Source organism: Hippocampus guttulatus, chromosome 6, assembly GCF_054856545.1.
Source record: "Hippocampus guttulatus isolate MCC_2025c chromosome 6, RoL_Hgut_1.0, whole genome shotgun sequence".
Taxonomy (NCBI): Eukaryota; Metazoa; Chordata; class Actinopteri; order Syngnathiformes; family Syngnathidae; genus Hippocampus; species Hippocampus guttulatus.
In genome coordinates, this window is record NC_141266.1 from 14,328,325 (window position 1) to 14,353,116 (window position 24,792).

Here is a 24,792-nt window from a genome sequence, read left to right on the forward strand (position 1 = left end):
CTACATTTTCTGTCTAATCATTTGAGCAAGGTGAAATATTCAACCTTGCTGTCGTGTATAATGTAACAAAATAAACTGTTAAACTGCCCGTTGTTCACATCCAACGACCCATGATTAAAAAGAAAAAAAACTGTCTACCTAGCTAGCCATCCATCGTCCAATAATTTCTTGAGGATGAGCCATGATTGGGAACAGAAGAAAACTGATTAAAACCATGACAACCACTCGGTATGTACATACAATAATATTCGCGGTTTGACACCCACATTTGGTGGTCGGGGGCACTTTATATAGGGGAATTTAAACGCCATTTGTTGTGGAAAACGCATATTGCGGATCATCAGCGGTTTTGGAAGAATTATTTGGCTTTCAAAATAATTTTCCCCCAATGCGTTTAAATGGGCGCCAGTTACAGGCGCTCTTCGCGGGCAGTCCTGGTCCACTGTCGTGCAAATGTGGTCTCTGCAATTGCTTTTGTAATTAATTTGTAGGGATTTAACAGCATTCAAGTCTGGTCTCATGTAGATCACCATCGTAGCAATTCTCTTTTTTAATTTATATATTAGCGACATTGCAATTACTCTATTTTTTTTTTAAATCTTCACCAGTTAGTGGTAGCATCACACACGGATACAACTGGATAAATTGTACAACTGGGGTTTTTACATAAGTGTCGCCTTAGAAAGCGGAGGCCAATCAATCCCGAGCGTCCTTGCGGTCATCAACACCGACGAAGAAGAATTAACTTCCGGACACGGATGAAACCTCAGTTCATTATTCGAGTTCGTTCATCTTTGTCCGTTCGCTTTTTTTTGGACCGGGCTTGGGCAAAAACAGCTCCAACAATCTGTGCTTCGTTTGTGCAATGAATTCAGCAAACATGCATAGCCTTGTACCCACTTTATTTTACTTTTCTACCGCTGCGTAACGCTTTATGCTCTCGCCGTTCTGCTAACTAGCGGCATCGGAGCAAGCTAGCGCTAACAAAGCCAACGATGGACCAAGTTCCGGCTGTTATGTCGGAAGACATCCGGACGGAGGAACAGTCCAGCATATATGTCGCACCGTCCACCGCCGTAGATGTCACCTCGGCAAAAAGCGATGCGCCGCCGTCTGAGGACATCGCGAACAGCGATCGCCCAGCCTCATCTCAAGGTAGAAACATCGTTATCAGTCAAATAAACCAGAAGTCTAAAACAAAAACAAACCGTGATCCCCATTTTGTACCGTGATCCCCATTCATATTATTCAACTAGGGAGGTATGTGCCTAAAATTAAAATAGTAATTGATTTACATGACACGAGCATTATCGGATGTATTTTGAAGGTGGTTCTCACGATGCAAGTATCATTTTCCTGTGACACATTAAAATTATGATACTATTAATTCAGTGCCAGCCATTTTCAGACCCTCTTTACCCTTTACACTTGGGAGTGGACGAAAAAATAAGCACCTGTGATTAAATGACTGGACCAACATGTTTATTTGTTTTATATTTTTTGTAGAATCCGAGTTTCAAATTTCTATCACGTTGTTAATCCTATTTCTAAAAGATTGCTATGATTGAAAAGCATGATAAACACAGTAACAAACCTTTGATGTACCGTAATTATATGTAATCAATTAATTCTAGTTTCAAAGTGTCAAGATTTATTGATTATTAAAGAACTAATAGATCATGAAATTAATTGGCAACTATTCAGATTTGATTTTGAGTAAGTCAAGAGGAAACGTCTCCTGGATCCCCCGCACCCTGCCCACCACCTTTTCCAGCTACTCCCCTCAGGCAGACGCTACAGATCCATGCGCACCAAATCCAGTAGACACTTAAACAGCTTCTTCCCTCTAGCCATTAACTCCTTAAACAGTCACTGACGTAGTCACTCTTCTTGTACTACAAATACTGCTACTGGTTACTCTAAAATGGTTCAATGATTTGTTGTTTACGATGATACTAATGCAGCGTGTTATACCGGAGACAAATTCCTTGTGTGTTCTACATACTTGGCCAATAAAGATGATTCTGATTCTGATTCTGATTTAGTCATTATTTTACTTGACATTATTGAAATCCTCTGTTGTCGGCTGCCTAACAGTAATTATCCTGTTTTCCAAAGTTCTAAGGAAAACAGCCCGATTGTCTGTTGTGTTCAATCAATATAAAACATTTGCAAACATCTGCTTTTACTTCAGAAAACAATGACCTATCCAGTAACTGAATCCGTTTCAAAAAGTACGATGAGTACATCAATTCCTGTAATGTGAAATTGTTAAGGTTATTTGTAGTTTTTTTCAATACACATTCCAAGGATGATAGATACACTATATATCAGTGAGGAGGCATTTGAAATAGAAAAAAAACCCTCATCAATTTAGTGTAGGAAGCTGTGAAAAAATTAGCCATATCGGCGGTAACATCACAAGGGACATGGTAAACTATCAACCCAAAAATGTGTTTGTCAGTCAACCCAGTGACAGAAGCATAGAAAATCATGTCAGAAATATGGCCAAAACTAGGACCCCTGTCTGCCCTCCTTGTTCGTGGTTTATAGTGGTAAGGTGAAAAACACAAATGCAGGGGAGATGGAAAACAGCTGTTTCACTTTCACTCAAAGTGTGCAATCATGACTGTCGTCCATTGAGTAATCATTCAGTGAGGGATACTCGCACACCTAGACTTGGGGCGACTGAACCCCCAACTCCAAAGCCAATCAGTCGACAGCTATATGGAGGAAGAGAGTTGTCAAATATGAATGTTTAGAATCAGTCCCGCCTCTATTTTGGCAGCTATCTTACTCCTTCCACGTGCATTCTCTTCTGAAACATGTCTCTTACTGGTAGTTTAAATATATTTCCACTGTGACTTTCTGAACCCGTTATATATTTAACACATTACCCTCTTCTTGAAAATTTATAATCCTACAAACAAACAAAAAAAAACAATCAATAATTGCACAGCGACTTTCCGAACAATCTGTAATGATTAATACAGATTCATTTTGGTAATGTTAAGACCATGAATAGTTTCTTTCTGTTACTGAAACAACAACATTTATCAGGTAATGTCCTTCACAGCCTTATGGTTGTGTTGAAGAAGCCAATTTTAAAAAGTACTCTTTTCAACATCGGTTTATATCGTTACAGAATCATATTAATCCACATGGGAATCATTTTTTTATTTCATTGAATTGTCAATCATGTCAAAATGTATCAAGGATCGTGGGCAAAGGACCATCTTCTTCCCGTGGAAACTGTATAAAGATATAAAATAAATCCCTGAACAGAGACGAAAAAATCCCCAAATCGTCATGAGCAATCTTTTTTGATAATGGTCGACATAAAAAATGAACATAATTGCGAAAATGATATATGAGTGGCATTTGCAAAGGGGAAGTTGAGCATTCCTGAATTTTGCTCCTCAGGCAACACCAAAAATTCTGTTACTTTGCAGTAAATAGGCACTTAGTGAAAGTCATGATTTGTTGGTTTTGTTATTTGAACATCGCAATTTTGTTTGCCGCTGATGCATGGTTTATTTTGTGCACTGATGTAATAAGTACCTTTGTTTTGAATTAAAAAAAAATCACATAGCATTTTTCCAATTGTGAAGGGTTGAGAACGTCTGAATCTTGCGGCATTCAGTGCAAGGGCCCGACCGATTAACTGTCTAGGTGGTTTAATCATCTGACATTAGCTGTTTTGAAATGGGTGATTTATTTATTTTTGGAGCAATCTTTAAAAGAAACTGACAAACCCCACCCCCTCACTCCCATATATAGCACTTATATAACATGTACCACTCTTAGCACAGAACCATTATCCGCGTATTACTGGACATCATAACCTGACGACCAAGCATCATTTCAAAACTTTGCCCTTGTGTTCTCTTCTGTGGTCGTCCTGCGGCTGGTATGATACTATTAAGGTTAGTGACATGAGGCTAACCCCATTTCATACCTTCTTCTTTCTGCCTACATTCTTGCTGCTGGAGGCTGTAAATTTCCCCAGTGTGGGACTAATAAAGGATATCTTAACTTATTATCTTATCTTTATACAGTCAAACATTTGCCGTTCATGGGATTTTTTTTCTAGTTTGTCACAACATCCTGTTTCTGGTTGATTCAGAGATAGTCTTTTGAAAACAAACCAAAAAAAAAAAAAAACTCACTTTGGGGCCATTTTCAGCAGCCATCATTTAGAAATTTATCCTGCCCAGGTTGGTCCAGCATAGTAAGGAGGCTCGTGGCCCGACACACTGGCAAAGTCGCCCCGGGCCATTGTTAATGTCCAACTCTGTAAAGCTATTACGGTCTCCCTTTCCTTCTCTTGTGTGTCAAGCCACTTGCCCACTTGCCTTTATCTGTGACAGTCATAGTCAAATTGGATGAACGGACGGGTGGATGAACATAGTGGGTCAATGACAAATAAAGCTTCTTGTGAAATACAGCACAGATGTTTTAGCTCTATTTTTTTAACCGTATTTTTAACTTCACCACAAAAAATGTCAGGTGTCGCAAGAATATATTTAAAATATATACAGTATATTTATATTCTGCATTTAGGGCAGGGCTGGGCAATGACACTTGCAAAGAGGTCACATGAGAAACTGAATGCTTGCTGAAGACTAAGCCAACATGCTAACAACAACTTTGCCTATTATTTTGAATGTATTTATGAAAATCATATTGTCTTGTTTCAATACAGCTTTGTGTGTAGATATGATATGTGTTCTTATAATTTTAACAACGATACGAATTTTAAACAAAATTATGAGTGGCCATTAAAATTCTATCTTTGCGCTTCAAAAAGTATAACACACCCATCGCCAATTCATAAACTGTTCCTCGTCAAGACATATATAAGTGGGAATCTCACTGACTGGAAGTGAATCGAATCGTTCCACTTTAAAAATCGAAGCGTCTTGGAATCGTATTTTGCCCATGTACTGAGGCACATATTAAATCGACTTTTATTGGAGAGATGCACACCCCTAATGGTAAGTCCTCTTTTCTCCAACCTCTCTCTCTAGAATTTGGGCTATACTGCTGCCAAGATTGCGGAGAAGCCTTTGGTGAGGAGGCAACCCTCTTGGATCATCGCATCCAGCACCCCAATGGAAAGTGCGCAATGTATTTGGAGCCAATGGACGATTCAGATATGGCTGAGAAAGACGAGGAAAGTACTAGCTCCTGTCAATTATGCACATTGTCATTTGCTGATATGAGTGAATTCCGTTCCCACATGGAAACCCACCGCGTTCAAAGTTCTGACACCCAGCAGATTTCTGGGTCCCCAAAGAAGAACTTTTTTGAATGCTCTGAATGTGGGAAAAGATATTCCATGATAGGGCACTTTCTTAATCATCAGCGTACCCATATACAGGCTTCCAAATCTTTATTTAATGACTTGGAGCAGTTACAGAAAAAGTCCTTTCAATGTGAGATTTGCGGACGAAATTATTCTCGTGCATCTGCCCTTGATGCCCACCGACGTTGCCATGAAGAAAAGTTATTTAAGCGCCAATACAGGACTTCAGGACACAGGCCTGATACTGAAGAGCAGCCTGCGGCCAAGCTCAGTAAAAAGGAGCCTAGTGGTACTTGCGAGAAACCTTTCCAATGTGCTTGTGGGAAATCTTTTCCCGCTTTGATGCATCTGAAGACACACCAGCGATTCAGCCACAATATTGAATGCTTTCCAAAAGAAAGGACAGAAAAGCTGAGGAAAAATGTATTTTACTGTCGGGAATGCCGGAAAGCATTCCATGGCCATCTTGCTTGGTTCAACCATGAGAAATGGCATGAAAACCATTCGGAAGATTCTCCAAACCGATTTCCATGTGAGGCCTGCGGGAAAGTGTTCATGACTCAAACGTTTTACTACAGACATCAGCGCATGGTGCACAGTGGCGAGACTCCAGCAAAGTCATTTCTCCATCAAGTGGACCAGCTGCAGAAGAAAGCATTTGAATGTATAGACTGTGGCCTCAGGTTCTCCAGGCTGTCGGCACTTCAATCTCATCAGCTTCACCACACAAGTTCTTTTACGGAACCGGAGAAATCGGTCCAGGAACATTCGCCTCTGCTCCATCACCGGGAGACCTTGAAAGGGGAGCTGAAAGTGACACGGCGGTTGAGACATCACGTCTTAGCAGAGGACGTTCTTCTTGACATTGAGTCTGAAGATCACCCCGATGCTAATGAGCCCGAAGATGATGTGATGGAGAGTTATGAACCCGGGGACTTTAATGTCCTGGTGATAAGCGCGAGTGAATCGGACGACGAGGCAGTGCAAGACTTGAGCCCTAACCTCGATTCCGGATCCGACCAGGAGGGCCGTGGCAATAATTCAGTCAGTCATCTGGTTTCAAAACCAGAGCTGGACTTGAAAATTGTTCAGGTTGACTTCGACCCTGCCAAGGAACAGAGCCCTCCAGCAGCTGAAAACAACGAAACCAAAGAACAGTTTGATTGTCCAGAATGTTACCGGTGCTTTGCTAGCGAGGCGTCACTGCGGGATCACTTAGTGTGGCACAACATTCATAAGAGGAGCCGTCAGACTAAAGGTCAGTCAGTGGAAATTTACACATGTGACAATGAAGCCCATAACTTTGCAGCAGGTGCTACTCCAGAATATAAACACGAAACTAAGCATGAATTAAAACAGGCAGGCCTATTTGAACAGAAAACTGTGACATGTGACATGTGCGGTACACAGCTTTCGCATTTGTCCAATGAACATAATGAACGACTACTTTGCAGAGATTGTGAGACGTCGAGCTTGTTAAACCACAAGCGCACCCGCGCCACAAAGAGCACAGAAAGTATCTCGCCCAGCGCAAAAGTGTACAATCCAAAAAAAACTCTTCTCGGCCCCAAGATTTTCCACTGCGAGCAGTGTGGGAAAGGTTTTTGGTCTTTAGGAGCTTACTCGCATCATAAGCAAAGTCCGAGTCAATGTGTTGATGTGAGGCTTCGAACCGGTGTTACACAGCCGCTGCACCGCGGGCGTCCTCGCTCGAGCCTGAAGGTCGCGTGTCCTGTGTGCGGTAGAAAGTTCCGACACAAGGGAATTATGACGCTGCACATGCGTACACATGAAAATGGGAATCATCAATGCGAAGTCTGCAACAGAACGTTCCGTCTTTTTTCCAGTCTTCTCAGGCATCAGGTTGTGCATAGTGAGCTCCTCCCACCACCGAGTAAGTCTTTTCAGCATCAGGTCGAGCAGCTGCAAAAGAATACATATAGCTGCCCCGACTGCGGGAAGCTGTTCTCTCGGGCCAAAGCACTCCAGTTCCATATGCGGTATCATGGAAATGAGAGTGGGCATTCGCCATCACCGCCGAGGTCTTGCGTTAGGCAAGAAGACTTTCGGTGTGCCACCTGCCTCAAACATTTCAGCAACAAGGCCTCCTTGCGGACGCACAGAAAGCTCTGCGTTAAAAAAGAGCATCACGTAATGGAGTGTCACACCAAAAACCTCAATAATAATGAGTCGGTGAACTCTGAAGAAAGTGCGGGGAAGGTGCCGCATAACTTTAAGAAGGAAATGGAGGCGGCGAACATGGGAAGTCCAAATACCGTATGTGGCTTTGAAAACACCAGCGGTTTGAGATACAAGTGTAACAAGTGTGAAAGGCGTTTTTCAGTTGTTGGGGCTTTGAACTTGCATAAAAGAATTCACGCGAAGGGTTCCTCCAAAAAAGGAGCAAAAGCGACCTTGTACTTATTGACGAACGAGGAAGAGTTCAGGAAAGATTACCAGTTTCCCTGCTCAGAATGTGGGAAGCGATTTTTGTCTAACTCTGCCCTTGGCTCTCATAAACGATGGCATACAAATGACAAACTTTCCTCTCTTAAAGAACAGCTTCCCGACCGCCGTCTGCAACAGGACTGCCAAATGTCCACACTGCAGCTTCAACCTGACATGAGACCCAAGAGCGAGACCTCGGAAGGTCACCAAACATGTGCGCGAGGCCCTTTTTCCGATGAGCATAGCAACACTTTAGAAGTTCGAGATACTCAGACAGGTGACTCCTCGCTCAGTGCGATGAACCGGGCCATGAACGAGTGTGAATCCATCTCGACAATACCGACTGCACCAAATTACCAGTGTCCCCTCTGCTTGGCAAGCTTTTCCAAAGCCAGGGGCCTTCGCGCCCACACGTGGCAAGCACACTCCAAGAGCAGACAAAACAAACCGAAGAGCGAGTTAGACGCTCAGATCCCAAGTGTAGCCACAAGCTGTGAAATAAAATGCGAAAATGTTGCAACAGAAATAAGCAGAGACCGTTTAAGCAAAATTGATGCATCTCCTTGGAATGTCCCAAACCTTGAGTGTGGACTTCAGTGTGAAGCTGCTGCTTCAATTCCTGACCATAAATTATACCCAGCGTCTAAACTGGTGGTCCAAGCACCTGATCCCTTAGGTGAGGTGTCACCGCTTATCAGCCGCCTCTCAGAACCAATCGTCAAATGTCTCTTCAAGTGCGGAAAGTGCGGCAAAGCATTCCAGACCGAGGGACAATTAGAAACTCACAAGACCAAGGCAAAAAGCCGGCCTTTTTGCTGCGCCTTGTGCTGCGATGCCTTTTTAACCGAGAGCCAACTGCAGCAACACCTCGCCTGGCACGATCAGGTCCGATTTCGGCTACCCAACGAGGTTCGCTTACGTCTCAGTGCTGCTTTGACCACAAAGTCTGTCAGAGCCACAGGGAAGTCCTTTCCCCCTCACGGGCCAAAACAACAGGCCGTGAAGCAAGAGAGCCAGTCGGTCATTAGTAGCCTTCATGGCGGCAAAGCCTTTCTTTCGTCACCCAAATTCTCAAACCGCAAATGTTTGCATTGTCAAAGTGCTGCGTGTGATTGCCCTCGCGCTTCTGTGACGGTGGATGACTTACGGGCCCTTTCTAAACACGACCACGCAGCTACTGGCGATTCCAGATGGCAATGTGACAGCCCTGCCGCTGTGTCGTCAGGAGATACAGATGTTCTTACTTGCCTTGAATGTGGAGCTACTTTTAGTCAAGAAACTGATTTGCACCAGCATTACACCAAGCATGCACAAAGCATATATTAAAATGGTTGTTTACATGTAAAGCTTACGAGACTTGAACATTTGGATGAGGCAATCCATTATATGTCACTATATTAAATTAATTATCTGTCAATTCTCCCCATCCCAGGCTTTCCTTCACACTGGATTAGAGTTGTATAAATTAACAACCCCGCCTTGCGTAACCCTTTTAATACTTTCCACATACTCAACGTTTGGGTGTCATGGAAGCATTTACACGGTTCTAAATTGAGAAATTAGAGCTTATAATTGTATCAAAATATATACTTGGAATACATGAATGCATGTCACAAGCCTTTTTATTTAAAATTGGGGGAGGAAAATTGCTGCTGTCATTTAAAATATTGAAACATTTTCTCAAATAACAATGGCTGAGCAAACACAATGGACTGCCTTGTTCAATAAAAAAAAAAAAGCCTGACATAGAGCGCTAATATACTGTACATTATCCATTTTCGAATCCACTTTTCCTCATGAGGGTCGCGGGCTTGTGAAGCCTATCCCAGCTGACTTTAGGCAGCCGCCAGTCTAAATATACATTACGGCATGTACATATTGTTCTGCATGAATTGACTACTAAGCCCCACCCCTTTTGTTTCCATTGTTTATTTCCATATTGTGACAAAGCCATTTATTGAATAAAATTAAAATGTGGTACTTCTATTCATTTGGGATGGTTCTTAGTTACTTAAACCGCTTATTTTGGGGGAAGATTTGTGCAGTAAATATGAATCAAACGACTTTTTTTTTCTCCCCATAAAGTGACTAACATGCCTTTGCCTACATGTTTACATGCTGTTTTGGAACCTATAATAAAGGGATCTATTATAGTCTGAATTAGTGGCTTGTTTAATGACTTCACACCAGTTCACACAAAATCTGTGTGATGTACAGTGGTACCTCGACTTACGAAATTAATTGGTTCTGAAAGAAATTTCTTAACGAGAAAATTTTGTAAGTAGAGAAATTTTGTTTGTTGTATTTCAACATGTGCCAAAAATGTTTTTTTTTTCCTTCAGTTTTGAAGTCATGATAAGTTCTCTGAGTTGACCTTATTGTTGGAAACCTTGTTTTGTTGATAGCTTTTATGATATAATGCTAGGGTGGGGAGAGCACAATATTTAGCCAAGTATATAATTTTAAAGCCGGAAATTATATCTAGCTAGACTTCACCAATGAGTGGCAAGTGCCATAGCAGTCAAAGGTTGAAAACAAGACATGGTTAAAAGAAAATTCATTTAGTTGACAGGCCAAAGAAATGAAAAGACCATCTTTGAAATCACCACTAAGTGCGCAACTGTTGTACATTGGCTTTGTGGATCAGTGCTTATTGACGTAGCGAATTGCCGAACAGTTTTGAGGGGGCGTTGTTTTTATAATCCATGCCATTACCCCTCCCCACACTCCTAAAGAGGACCATGTCTTGTCGTCATAATTCGAAATCTGCTGACTAATACAAATCTAACATCTGTGAGCGAAGAGATATCTGCTGCATCTCAATGTGCGTACTGACCATCTTTTCTCACCTTTCCTGAAAACACTTTCCGAAATGCCTATAAAATACCTTCTTTAACCGTGAATTTCCCCCTATTTCTAGCCAAGCAGAGGAAAGTTGCGCAGGATTGCGGACCCGCAACCACTTTGGATGACTTGGACACTCAAGGGGAGTGCAAGACTGATGACCAGGACATTGACGCGGATGGGATTCCGAAATCTGAGAGTTCTCACCAAGTGAGTGCAGATGGCCCTGATGGCCCAGGTTTATCGCCAACCGCTCGCCCCATGAAGTCACTGTATAGGTGCCTGACATGTGGGAAAGCTTATTATTATCTGCTGTCTTTTCAAAAGCACCAAGCGCGACATAAGAGGAGGCCCTCTTTAGCTAAAAACCCGATTGGCGAAAGCGCTCATAAGTACAACTGCCCCATGTGTGGAATGACTTTCTACAGGGAAACCCGTCTCCGTGGTCACCTGCTGACACACATGTCGCGTGAGGTGCACAGATGCGATCAGTGCAACAAGACCTTTGAAAGCCTCAGTTCGTGGTTGGTTCACGATGAGTTCCATAAAACGAGGCCTTTTTGGTGTCTTAGTTGCCCCAAGGGTTTCAGACAAGAGGATTACCTGAATAGACACCTGCAAAGATACCACTTGGGCAAGCACAAGTGCTACATTTGTTCCAGGCGCTTTTCCACATCACCTCTGCTTAGCGACCACCTCAGCAGCAGCCACGCTTCATCGCGGCCCGACGTCGGTGCATTTCGTCCAAAAATGGATGTAGTCGGGTCCGGTGATGAAGGCGTGATGGAGGGCGGAAACCTGCTTGCAAATTACAATGAGCAGCGAGGACCGCAATTGTGCGTAGAAACAGAGGGAAGTTTGCAAAAATCTGGAGATTTGGAGAAATCTGGAGAGCTGTTAGAGAATCAAGAGTTTGCTCAGTCCGACATGCCAGATTGCAGGGAACTTGTGCACCAGCCCCCAAAATCATCTACCTGGCCTGATGTTGAGGAAGTTAGAAAAGCAGGAGAAGCACAAACGACACAGGAGCTTGACAGGGGTGAGCAACCAGAACAAAACCAACAGGGAGAGCATCCCAAGTATTGGGAATTTGAATGTTTTGAATGCGGTATGGGCTTTGACGCCATCGCTCAGCTTCATTTGCATTATGTTCAACATGCCGTTGGGGAGGTGCCGTTTCCTGACACTGAGGGGTGAACCTTTATTTATTTAAGACTGCCAGAGAGACTTCAGCAAAGGCGGGCGCTGCCTTTGACGTGACAGGGGGAGAGAAAAATGAACAGACGAAATGATTGAATGGTTTAGCATATTTTTAATAAATGTCTGTATTGTCACCGTTTGATGTTCCTTGTCGTTATTCACCATAACATGGTCAATTTTTACAGATACACACATTGTATAGCCATACACGTGATATTTAATATCTTTAATTGGTCATTTTGTGAAAGTTCATGCAGACAGAAATTATTTGTGCTTTTTGTCTTTAATATATTTTGGATGAAAGAAGTTATTCAACTTAACTATGCAGTAAATTGCTCTCATTCATAGTCATCCTGTTGAGGAAAAATGTGTCAAGTGGTGAAATTGACCTGCATTTAGCTAACAAAAATAGATAACCATACATACCTTTTCTGTAACACTTGTCCTCAAGAGGGTCGCATGGGAGATATAGCCGATCCCTCCTGGCTTTGGCCGCGAGTCAATCCCACAAAACATTCCTGATTACATTCACACATGTAGACTATTTGGTTTTCAATTAAGTCACATTTTTTGGAATGTGTGGAAGCCAGACCTGTCTGAGAAAACACAATCACTCGGAAAACAACAACAAAAAATCACTCAGGAGGCCTGAGCTGAGATTTTTAACCCACAATCTTCACTAGTAAGCAGATGTGCTACACTTCCAAGTTGAAGTAGAAAGTCAAATTAAAAATCTGTTGAGGAAAAACCGACAACTCATAAACAACCTGTGATTGGCTCCATCTCACCTGTGACTCAGATCAGCATACACATTATCGAAAACATGATATAGATTTTGATTCATCCACTGAGCTAAGGTAATTGGTACAATAGCAACATTCACACATAGGGCAAATATAAAAAGGCCACACTGAAACGAGATTAAATGTAAATCTAAACAAAATCCTCAAATGTTTCATCTGAATGGATGGCAAGAAATATATATTGCCTAATAAGCCCAACATTCGATTTGTTCTATCTTGGCTGCAGTTTGCATGTTCTCCGGTGAGACACTCCGACTTTCTCACACAATCCAAAGGTTGCATGACTATTATAAATTTTCAATTGTAAGAACTCTGAAGGTGGGCGCGATTGGTAAAATGGTGCCCTGCGATTGGCTGGTGCCCAGTCCAGGGAAATTAAAACGAAGCAAGTCGTTCGCTTCCCCTTCCGTTCCAGTAGGTGGCAGTACTTCGCGTCAATCACAAGAAGACCCCTCCTCTCTTCGGCGGCTGCTCCTCGGTCGTGACGTCACGCAGGCTGTGGCTTCAGGATCTCCAGTTCTGTGGGCTTTGTGAGGAAACGACGCTGTGATGTTTATGTGGATAACTCAGATCAGGTAACACTAAATTACATCATCAAGCACACTCGTTATCATGCAGTTATCGTTCTAAACGAAAAGCGTTTTATTATTGAGCGTTTTAGTGAATCGCAGCGGGAGTAATATCCCAGTAAATCACTGAATTTATGCTAACTATGCTACCGTTATATGTACAAATAAGGTGTACTGTACTGTGTTTATGCACCTTCAGTTTGCGTCTTAGCAGACAACTGATACAAGTAAATGTATTTAAGTCCATTTGGATATGTCCGACAGCTGCACTCCCACCGCCCGTCTATTGTAATACAAATGCATTATCCCATCCATTCTCGTGCCTGTGGCCATCTGGATAGTGCACAATAAAGACGAGCTGATACGCACAAGTAGGTCATTTGGTGCAAATAATTTTAATGTAAAAAAACTGACTTGCGTCGACGCTCCTCTCCTTATCCTCAATTTCAGCAGCCATCCATGCAGCCGCACCAACTCAGACTGTTTCCAATTTCTTCAGATTTTCTTCAAATAGTCACTGCAGGTGTTTATTTACGGAACTGCAGCGCCCTCCCCCCTTTTTTTTAAATATACTGTATGTGCGAAGAAAAGTTAAAAGAAATTTAAGGGCTGAAACTTAGAATCTTGCTAAAAAATTGAACAAAAGTCATCAATCGTGCGCGCACACCCTTCAGTGATTTGTGTTGATAAAGTCCACTTGTGAACCAGGGGTGATTCTTGGATTAGCGGTTTTCGGGGTAATACCACGAGCGTGTGGGGTGGGGGGGAAGGGGATGCCTCCTCGCTGCCCATCTTCAAAACCCTCCTCAAAACTCACTTGTATTCTTTGGCATTCGACTCAGCATGACTTAGATTTGTTCTTGGTTTTACTGTTTGGTGCTTTCTACCGCCTTTATTACCGATTTGTCTTACTGTTTATTGTGCATGTTAAATTGCTCCATGTACAGCACTTTGTATGCAGCGATGGCTGTTTGAAAGTGCTCTATAAATACTGTTGACTTGACTTATCACTCACAACGTCAGGGGGAATCTGTGAATAAACTAAAATGGTTATTTAAATAATCAAAATATTTGGATGTTTCTGGAGTAAACCAGCCCCATGCAGGTGACAGTGAGTATTAAAATCAGTTCCTTGAACCCTTCGCACGTCCGCCTCAGAGTGCAGAGATGTAGGGTTCGATTTTTGGAAAAAGAAAGATGGGAAATATTTATGTTGAATGTCTCATTCACTTGTTTTTTGGGGGAATATTATTTAAATGTGTTTTATTTAACTTGGAAATGTTTGGAAGCTCATCAGCATTCACACAATAGTTATCCTATTTGTGTGCTTAATCCATAGAGACGTGTGAACTCGTGCGGCGTAGGAGCCATGCTCAGCCCAGCCCAGCTGGAGAGCGGGCCAGACCCATTGAGCACCCAAACTGCTGTGGATCCACCGCACAATGACACCGATTCTACTGAGGCAGCACCAATTCAAGCAGGTGCACAAGAAAGAAGGCATGTATCCGTTGAGGAGACCAACGGAACCCAAATTGATAAAACACCTGCAGATGATTCTCTTCAACAAGTCACAGGGACTGTTGAACCTTCAGACACCACAGAAGAGATGGCGGCAGATCAAGGTCGAAACACAAAACCTCCATCAGAGTTGACACCTGATGCAAACAAAGATCCCGGAAATGAAGAACAAAAGTCAAAGAAAAAGGACAGACGTTTCCCCTCCAAGAAAGCCATGGTAGATCCTCTGAAGATGGACATGACCAAGCCATTGGTTATGCCACTCACATGTGAGTTACTTGACATCCTTGTGTCATTTTGTTAACACTGAGCAAGATTGCTGTGGGCTTCAAATGAAATGGCAGATTTGTTTTCAGCAAAAATCTCATTTCCAACCCCCACATCCATGTTTTTTTTTCCCCAGACACAAAAAAAAAAATCACAAGTGAATGCAAAATAGTCTGCAGTTTCTGTGCAGACATTGCTTTGTGGTCTTCTTTAAATTATGATAGCAGGCTGGATCCAAACGTAATGGCCGGTCTTAAAATAAAAATAATAAAATCAGAATAAGGCAACATTGAGCTAGCAAGACAGAAGCAACCCTTAATATGGGATTGTCTAATGTTAGACAGTAACCATGCAAAATTAAGAAAAACAGTCATAGCAAAATAAACAAAGACCCACAATAACAACAAAACAAAAACAACAATAAAACAACCCACCAAATTTTCTATTTCAATTTTTTGGCCTTCCTATAGTTAAATTGAGAGGGGAGGGGGAGCCTTGTATGGCACTATTCCAGAGACCAGCCCCCTCAGGCTCTTTATCACAGGTCCAACATCACATACCCGACCTGCCTAATCTGTGTGAAATAAGGATTCCTGATGGATTTTTTTTTATTTAATTCGTCCACAGTTTTCAATACAAAATCCTGAAGGTCATTAATGAAACCATAGTGGAGAGAGCCACACTGTTCTTTTTACACCTCAGCCATTACTATTTGGAATTCCCTCTGTTCTAAAATGAGTTTGGGCTATTTTTCAGCATCGGAGCTCTCCCTGCAGTGCATCGAGTGCCACATCATCTTCAGTGACTCCAAGAGCAAACAGCGCCACCTGAAATTGAGCCACCCAGTCGAATATGAACAATGCATCTTGAGGAATTCGCTTTTCACCTGCTACCATTGCGATAGCCACTTCACCAACTCCACCGAGCTCATGGCACATCAGAAAACCCACATCGAAAGGAAACCCTTCAAGTGTCCTCTGTGCGGCCAGGCCTTTAAAAGGTTGTCCGAGCTCACGCTCCATAAAAAGGTGCACATTGGGCAGGATGGCTACACCTGTCCCGACTGTGACAAAACATGCAAAACAATCACACTGCTGAAGTACCACAGCCGTGTCCACACTGGGGAGAGACCGTATGTTTGCAAGGAGTGTGGGAGCAGGTTTAGCATGTCCCATGCACTGCAGAAACATAGGCAGTCCCACCTGCCCAAAGGTGCCCAAGCAGGCGAAGATGCAAAAACCAAAGCACAACGGAAAAAAGAGCTTGGTAAGAGAAAGTATTCGTATGCACAGAACAGAAATCACTTGCCTGACCCCAGATCATTTTGCCTGACCCTGTGTGTGTGTGTGTGTGCGTGTGCGTGTGTGTGTGTGTGTGTATATATATATACTGTATATATATACATACAAATTCCTTATACCTGTATATTACATTATATTATGACTGGATGCATGCGCAGATATTATTTTTGTCCACTTGGGGACCCAGTACTCACTTTGATGTTGCTCTGTGGTCAGTGACGAAAGTATTCACAGCAAAATCCCAAGGAATACAGAAAAACCTGTGACATCAAATTGGATAATGGATGACATAAAGTCTGCGATAGAATCAATCTGCAAAAAGGGCAGCACGATATGGCGAAAGATGACTGTACTTTAATGGTGTGAATGTACCAAATGCCATCATGCATTTCTGCTTCTTTTATCTTTAGATGCCACAAAACCCAAGTATCCCTGCTCTGTTTGCAAGGCTACTTTCAAGAGTCCCAAGACGCGCCTTCGTCATCTTACAAACAAGCACAGCGTGTCCCTAAATTCACTTGGTAAACCCATGCGAGCGAGGTTACACACGGATCACTTTACTCCAGTAATAACGCCGATATCCGTTGCCCAGCCGGCTTTGCTACAGTTGGAGCCCAATGGGCCTCTTCAGAAAGTCGACGGCAATATCGACACCGAACCAATACGAAGGCTTATTGAATCTTTGGGAAACGTTCAGAAGGTAAACCAAGTGGTGATTTTGGGTCAAGTGCCTCCTCATGCACCACCTTTGGAGGTTCAGCAGATCTCAGAGCTGTCCAAAGCAGTCAATTTAAACCTCAACCCGCTCCAATCAGATTCTCTGGAAGTTACATCGGTGAAGTCCAAGATGGGGGAAGGAGACTTTTCAAACAACTCATGTGATCCGATGGAGCAAACGATCATACTAGAACCAATTACACCTGATGGACAGTTCATCAACCTGCCCTTCTCAGACTTGGGCCCACATATTGTGTCAGGTGAAAGCCTGGTGTTTGGTCTTGCTCAAAGTGAACACAGGTTGGAGCCGGACGGAGAGATGATGCATCAAATTCATCCACAACTTGAACTTAATGCAACCAACTCCAATACATTCAAACCGTTGGTTTTCCATCATGAAGGAACAGAATTCAAGCAAGACCTTGAGCAAACCGTCATCCTAGAACTAACCCCTGCCCTGACACCACCTGGGGAGTTCCAGCAATCACAAAATGCACAAGAGCCGCAAATCCCAACCCCTTCATTGGTGCCGACCACTGAACTGGATACAACTCCCTACCAAAGTATCGTAAATAAGCATGATGCTGGCTCACCAGTTCCATCGTTGGGGCCTATTGTTGAGCCGAACTTGACATCTCTACAAAGCGCCGTTCCACCGATGGGGCCTGCAGTTGAGCAGAACCTGACATGTTTGCAAACGACCCAACAAGATCTCGCCGCTTCCACTTTTGCCTCACCACAGGCACCCGCGCAGGCTTTAGGAGGAGCTGGAGATGACTCGCAGGAGAAGGCTCCATCGCAGATTCAAAACGTCAGTCAAGTTCCGGTGCCCTCATTATCCGATAGTGGAAACCCCCTGGAGTCACGAGAGAAGACTACACAGGGTGAAGAATTACCGGTTGATCTAAAGGAGGACAGGAATCGGGTGGAAAGTCCGCCCGATGTCACGGATACTTCTGTTCAAAAGGGCCCGACACATTCATCCAGCAAACGGGGAGCTCAGACCTCGGAGTTACCCGTGAATGTAATGTCAGCTCAAGAGCTTGTGAAAGTACGCAAAAGAAAGCCAGCCAGGGCCTTGATCATACAAGGTTATATGCAAGAACTGATCGGGTCCATACTTGATGAAGATTTACAAAATGGTGGCAAACCCACGAAACGCAAAAGAACCAAAAAGTCCCATCTTGTTAACCTGAGCCCGCAAAAGAAAGAGAAGAAAAACAAAAAACATGGAGTGCCTTCTCAGCAATGCCAATCTCCCCCAAAAGAACCCACGGTTGATAGGGCAACAAATCTGTTACAGAATAAAGTGCCATCAAAGAAGAAAGGAAAGATTGCCATGAAAAGTCAAAAAGCAAAGAGCACGGCATCTTCGGCTGAGGTCAGGATGTCGTCGTTAACCAACGATTCGCAAGGAAGACAGAAAATGACTAAGAAAAAAATGAGAAAAGAAGATGCAGCAAAAGATCCGCATAAAAATAAACAAAAGCCTGCAGTTAAAAAGAAAATTCAGTCGAAAATCACGCCAAAAGGTCATTCCAAGAGTTCAAAGGGAACAAAGATGACAAATAAAGGGCGGAAGAAAAAGGACGAGGCAATGAGCCCCAAAAGCAACCAAACCAAAGGCCAAGCAGAGTCACCTGGCACGCAGGTAACACAAGACTCTCTCCTTTTGCTCAAAGGTCATAAGCAGCCCCAACTGAAAGTTCACAAATTGGACCCTACCAAAACATCTGGGCAAGAAATTTCACCTCGGGATAACCCATCCCAGCACAGCGAAGGCAACCCGGCAAACCCCAAAACCAAGACTGCAAATAATCCCACCGATGTTGCTAAGAAAACGGGGAAATCCAAAAAGAGCCAAAAGACTCTCACATTGCTCTCCTTTCTAAAGACGTCCCGCCAATCGCCCCAAACCCAACTTGTCAAGCCAAAGACCGGTCGAAAACGCAAAGCTTCCTCAAACGTGGAGACCGAAGGGGTGATAACCGCCGCCCATTGCAAGCGAGCATTAGAGTGTAAAAACTGCGGGGAGATATTCACTGAAGTTGCCTCCCTTCAGAAGCACAAGGCGATGGTGCATATTTTAGAAAGTCCCGAGCTTACGTACACGAATGGCAACATTTTTGAAGGGGTCTCCAGATTAGGTGTGGACCATCAGGAAAGAGTTATTCGACTGATGAATCCGAGCACTGGTTGGGATCATAAACCGGATTTGGCCTTGGAGGACAGGGAACCGAGTGTCTCATTTACTGCCGTGATTCCATCTCCATCTTTGCCTGCTGATGAAAGCGGTGTTCAGTCTGCTCCGAAACCATTCCATCCCATCAAAAACGGCAAGGCTTCGAATAAGGATCCTCTCTTTGAAAGCACCGCTCCATCAAAGCAAAATGAATCTGACAAACCGCAAGAACGTATACCCAAGAACCTCTGTTCAGAATCCGAGCACCCGGCCTCCATAGAAGAGGACATCAAGAAGGATGCCGTTCTCGGGGTAGACCTCGTCCCCGATGGGGTGCGCAATGGGAGTAACAGCGCGGCTTTGCCTCAGGATCTTTGCCCAAGTGAATCGGGTGAAGCTGCTGGTTCTGAAGCAAGTAGCGCGGAAAACACAACTGATGATCAAGCAACCGATGTGAGAAGTTTGCAATCGGTGTCGTGTTCCACGCAACAAGTAGGAGTTAAAGATGAGGAAGAGGAGGTGTCAGTCCAGAAGAAAAAGGAAGCGGGGGCTACAAGGCGCGGAGGAGTACATCGGAAAGGTTTGGATCCAGGTGCCGTCACGGAAACTGAATTGGAAGGAGAGCAGGAGGATTGTCAAGTTATTTACGAAAAACTTGAGTGTAATTCCCAAATTACCGATGAAGATGAGACAATGGCACAGACTTCCCTGGTAGATATTCAACCCAGACCTGATCCCCATAGAAGCCCGTCTACTGCCGCTATTATTTCCCCAACACCCTCCATCGCGGATGAATCCAGTGTGTCTCAAAGGAATTCAGACAGGGAGAGTCCGCCATCTCCAGGAATTTATCTTGAGAAGGTCGTCAGAGCTGAACCCGGGTTGGCTAACCGACAGCCTCACCTGATAACTTCCACGATGAATGAAAGACAGGTAAGCGGTCAGGTGCTGTAACACCGTGTTGCGGGATGCGTACCTTGCAAAAAGCATACAAATGAATCCGACACTCAATGAACTCAAGGCTATAATGCTTTGAATGCTTTTTTTTTTTTTCTCTAAAGGATTTAAAGTGCACCGCTGAAAATGAGATGCAAGCTGTGATCAAAGTTGAGGAGAGGACATCAGATCCACCGCTTGGCGCACCCTCGTGTCTTAAAGACAGCGACAAATCAGGAGCAGGTACGCAGTCACAACAGAACCGAGACATTCAGACGGTTCTGGTGAAGCAGGAGAGCAGGATCGCGCTTAATGACGCCCGGTCCACACTGCATAACGGACGCAGGCGTTGGAATGTGGAGCAAGTCACTGACCGAAACTCTCCCAGCACACGTAAGTGCTCATTCCAGAAGAGTTTGTCAACATTTTGGTAGGGTTCATGTTAAAACTGGAGTTACATTTTATTGGCAGTGCAATCAGCGTAAACTTAATTCAACCTTCTCAAGATCATATTTGGCCCATTTCCAGTCCTAAATCCAATACGAGTTGTACAATTTGCAACCTCAATATGAAGCATTCATACTTATTAGAAGTACACATTCGTTTATTCAAAAAATAAAATGAAAAAGGCATGTGTGCACCTATGAGTCCAAAAATAAAAATAAATATTTTGTTACGGTCAATACTATACACTGTACATTACCCGGTTTGAACGTCTCTACTTGTGTTCACTTAAATTGTCCTTTTACGAAGAAGAAAAGTCACGTTAGATGTGGCATGTTGCTGTTTGACAGCTCGTTGCCTCGACTTATGCTATCAAAGCAAGGTGTTCCAAAACAATCCAACAAAGCCTCTTAACTTTGTGTGCTGAGCAAATTAAATGTCAATCTGTTCCGAAAATGACATTTTTGCTTGCTCACAGTCTCAGACGCTGAGGAGACGTCCAGCGACTGCCGCGCGTCCACTGACTCAAGCAGCAAGCAGTGCATCTTCTACCCGGTGAAGGCGGAAGAGAGGGAACTGCCCCTGGGTGCTGGTCACACCAACAGTGGAACCCCAGACGCATCCGTTGATGTCAGACGGACGCCGCGTCCAACCGCTGGCTGTCATTTATGTAAGTGCTTGGCTGTTTTCAGATGTGTCGGCACTAGATTTAAGATCACAGAAGAGCTTTTGAACTGTCAATGTTTACGCAGACGAAGGCACTCAGCAGGACCACCATGATTTGAGAGGACCAGAGATGATGGATGTTCATGACTATGCCGATGGACAAGGTTTGTTTTCTCTTCTTCACTTATAGGAGACTGCTGCACACATATCATTATTTGCAAAAGTGGAACTGTATGAATAAATGTTGTCGATTTGTTTGCACCTAAAATCAATCAGATGATGCACTAACATGCCAAATGATGAGTTAGTTTAACCTTCACGTTGTCTCACTTGGTCACAATCAAACATTAACCGTGAGCAACTTTGAACGCTCAGCAGAAGCGGAGTGTCAGCATCCACCAGACATGCGGCGTTTACTTCTCCAGACTTCTGATGAAGAGGATGCAAGAGTTTTCGAGTTGTCGCAACCTCATGTTGACGCAGAGGCCGAAGTCCTGGCCTATTTGGGCAAGAACCAAGGCGACTGTGCACAACGACCAGATGGAACAACACAAACGTAAGGAGCAACTTTTTCCTTACTCAAAAGAAAAATACTTCACTATGATATCCCCAAACAATATTCGAATTGAATAATATTAGAGGTCATTGTGAAATTTAGACGATTTGTGGAAATAGTGTACTCTTGTTATATTACAATTCAAGCCTTGTAGAGTCTGTGTGACAGTAGTTATATAAGGAAATAAAAATCTTGAAATGCTCCAACATTGTTTTTTTTTTTTTCTCAAGGGTGTTCAAAGCAGGAACTAGAGAGACCACTGAGCCCATTGAATACTTCTCCAGATATTTTGGCTGGGAAACCTGGGTGGAAATGGGCCGCTACACCAATCAAACGTCTAACTGCGTCACCGTGAAGGAAATCGCCCAGTTTGTTGGAATCCACATTGCAATGGGAACTTTGAAGGTTTGTGCATTCAGTTCTCATTTGTGTGGCTTTCACTTGTAGAGGCAAGACTTAACTGACCTAATGTAGTTTGACCTCCCCCCTTTTTGCCCCCAGTTTCCCAGCCCGCGGCTCTACTGGGACAACTTGACGAAGGTGCCCTTGATTGCAGAAGCCATGCCGCTTTCCCGCTTCCTTCAACTGTCGCACTTGTTGAAGCTTGCCTCCCCTGCTAAGGATCCTCACAATAGTAGTACGAGAGAAAGAACTCGTATTGACTTTTCTCATCATCCTGCTAACAGGAGGGACCAAAGGGGATTGGCAAATAACTCCGTGGACCCTTTGTGGAAAATTGGGCCGTTATTGTGCCGTTTCCAAAAAGGCTGCCAGACACTAAGAAAACGGGGTGACTTCGCAGTGGATCAGTATTTAATTCCCTTAATTGGTAAGGTGCACGATAACAGGTTGGCTCTGTATAGCACCACATTGATTGGATTTGGGGGTTTTCTCCTTCATGTGGACCTGAAAGCGGATCTGTGCGATAAGGAGGATGCTATTGAGAAAATGATCCCCCAAGGCAGCAATGTGTTTCTTTGCAAGCAAGAACTCTCCACTCCTGCCATGCTCGAGCGCCTCCTAGTGGCCGGGATCCACGGTGCAGGCCGGGTGGCCGGAGCCCAGGGCCAGATCGGAGATGAGTTTGTTAGCTCGGACGGCAAGCTGGTGCTGCGCAGGTCACACAGCGGCTTCATTCTCTCCACGGCAGGAAACTGTCACAGAAGCATGGCTTTGCTCATCAGCAACTTTGAGAAAGCCCAGGCGGCGGTGCGCCTCAACAGAGATTTGTTGAATCTTTACTCCATCCCGGTTACCACCTCACCTGCAGGTTGGCCTCTCGCTGTGCTCTGGTACCTAACAGATATGGCTTTGGTCAACTCCTGGCTCTTGTACAGACACAATCACATGACCACATTAGCACCTTTATCTTTTATGGATTTTAGATTGGCAGTAGCCAAAGCCTTGATCCACTCCAGTGGCTCAGACCCTCAGAACTCTGTCCTCCCTCAATCCTCCCCGGCGAAAGCTGATGCTACAACTGACCCACCTAACCCCGGCACAGTCGAAGAAAGCCCCCTCCCCGACGCGGCAACACGGTACGACGGTTCAGGCCACTGGCCAGAGCAGTTAGCTGAGGGCGAAGGGGGCAGATGTCGTTTTGGCGACTGTCAGAGGACATCCCGAGTTCTGTGCCTCAAGTGCTGTGTCTTTCTCTGCATCTCGCGCAACCACAATTGCTTTTTGAATTTCCACAATCAGGCAAGTTCGGGAAGCCTCTAGCACCAGTCTTACTTTTCTGCATGTTCCTATTTTGGTCATGAATGAGGTCACCACAAGCTGTTAGGTGCGTCAAAATATTCATGAATTGATGAGAACAGGGACACGAAGAAACAGTTTGTCACACCAGTTGTTTTTTTTTTAATGATTTTGCAGTGTGACAGTCCATATAGTATATGCTTATCTTCACAAATTCCAAAATAAGTAATTTTATTTATTTATAACTGTTAATAGACAATGTTTCCTCATAGAGTGGCTGTGATTTGAATACCCGCCATCCCATAAAGGCCAGGCGTTTAATTGGAAATGTATTTGTACAGATGCATTTTAATCCCCCCCCCCCCCTCCGAAAAATAAGTAATGATCCTTAATTAAAACACTAGTGCAATATGATTCTAAAATGTGTTACCCTCGATTGTTATTACTGCTTGCATCAATCACTAATGCATTGTTTCCGATTATTTTTCTGGTTTGCTCTACCCGGAAACTTTCTGTTAAACTTTCCAAGTCAATGTTGCATCCAGCAACTCTTTGAAATCCATCAAAAACGTCAGCTGTGCAGATGCCACCTGTTGTGGTCAAGACCCGTGCTGTGACACATGGTGCTATACTACAGCCACCCATTAGGACCAGAGTCCTTCCCCCCCCCGGATGAAGTGTCTGTTTGAGGTACGTTTTTATGATTTATGTCGCAGCCAACAATAAATCTCTTGTTGGAGGCTACTATCAGGAAAGTCTGGGTGTTCATTGGGAAAAATGCCCTTACACGCCCTTAACCAGTATATTGGAACAGCACTAAATACGTCGTATTATTGTTGTCTTGTTTTTGTCCTCCCTCCTTCATAATGATATGCACTACCCATGTTGGGCTTCTGAAACATTTCTGTCATGAAGTAACAACAAAAATTAAACAAATTGTCAAGAATGTGACCTTTAAGAGTGTGTAAATACTCTACATGGCCAATTTTGCACACTATTAAGGCTGTATTTACCTCCACGAACAAGGTAGCTTTGTCTCAAGTTCATATCTTTGTCTCCTGTCACAAGTTATTTTTTTTAATGATTGATTTAACACTTCATGTGTGCGTTTCTGAATTGTGACTATTGTTTTGTCTACTGTTGATGTGTAAAATTATTTATTCTATTTTATTTTTTGGATTGGGAGTCTTGATTGAATAAAGTTGCATTGGAGAAAAGTATTACTGTATAGGGGAATGCATAGCAAAAACACCTTGGAATCATTTAAACTTTATTTTTCTATTTTCACTGAAACATACTTGTATAAAATAATCCAAAACAGCACACGTTGTTTGA

The 24,792-nt window shown here is 43.5% G+C and overlaps 2 protein-coding genes across 4 annotated transcripts; both read left to right on the top strand.

The window, feature by feature from the left end:
- The first annotated feature begins 459 nt into the window (after positions 1-459).
- Positions 460-11,934, top strand: LOC147203649 (uncharacterized). Of its 2 annotated transcripts, XM_086114002.1 has the most exons (3): positions 479-1,155; positions 5,031-6,566; positions 10,677-11,934. In XM_086114002.1, the coding sequence occupies exons 1-3, from the start codon at positions 996-998 to the stop codon at positions 11,795-11,797; spliced, it is 2,817 nt and encodes a 938-aa protein (XP_085970128.1). In that variant the 5' UTR covers positions 479-995; the 3' UTR covers positions 11,798-11,934. The 2 variants fall into 2 exon arrangements, with proteins under 2 accessions (XP_085970127.1, XP_085970128.1); XM_086114001.1 differs by lacking the exon at positions 10,677-11,934 and having other exon boundaries at positions 460-1,155; positions 5,031-9,916.
- Positions 11,935-13,079: 1,145 nt separating this feature from the next.
- znf576.1 (zinc finger protein 576, tandem duplicate 1) lies at positions 13,080-24,677 on the top strand. Of its 2 annotated transcripts, XM_086114464.1 has the most exons (10): positions 13,080-13,178; positions 14,512-14,959; positions 15,714-16,223; positions 16,669-20,090; positions 20,219-20,486; positions 21,016-21,207; positions 21,290-21,367; positions 21,582-21,759; positions 21,990-22,164; positions 22,261-24,677. In XM_086114464.1, exons 2-10 carry the CDS (start codon positions 14,542-14,544, stop codon positions 23,479-23,481), a joined length of 6,462 nt encoding a protein of 2,153 aa, XP_085970590.1. In that variant the 5' UTR covers positions 13,080-13,178; positions 14,512-14,541; the 3' UTR covers positions 23,482-24,677. The 2 variants fall into 2 exon arrangements, with proteins under 2 accessions (XP_085970590.1, XP_085970589.1); XM_086114463.1 differs by lacking the exons at positions 13,080-13,178; positions 14,512-14,959; positions 15,714-16,223 and having other exon boundaries at positions 16,690-20,090; positions 20,219-20,336.
- Positions 24,678-24,792: the final 115 nt, after the last annotated feature.

Coding starts and splice junctions, on each gene's coding strand:
- LOC147203649 (XM_086114001.1), top strand. CDS start 996: ATGGACCAAGTTCCGGCTGTTATGTCGGAAGACATCCGGACGGAGGAA. Junction 1,156..5,030: donor TCGCCCAGCCTCATCTCAAG/GTAGAAACATCG, acceptor CTCTCTCTCTAG/AATTTGGGCTATACTGCTGC.
- znf576.1 (XM_086114464.1), top strand. CDS start 14,542: ATGCTCAGCCCAGCCCAGCTGGAGAGCGGGCCAGACCCATTGAGCACC. Junction 14,960..15,713: donor ATTGGTTATGCCACTCACAT/GTGAGTTACTTG, acceptor GCTATTTTTCAG/CATCGGAGCTCTCCCTGCAG. Junction 20,487..21,015: donor CCGAAACTCTCCCAGCACAC/GTAAGTGCTCAT, acceptor GCTTGCTCACAG/TCTCAGACGCTGAGGAGACG.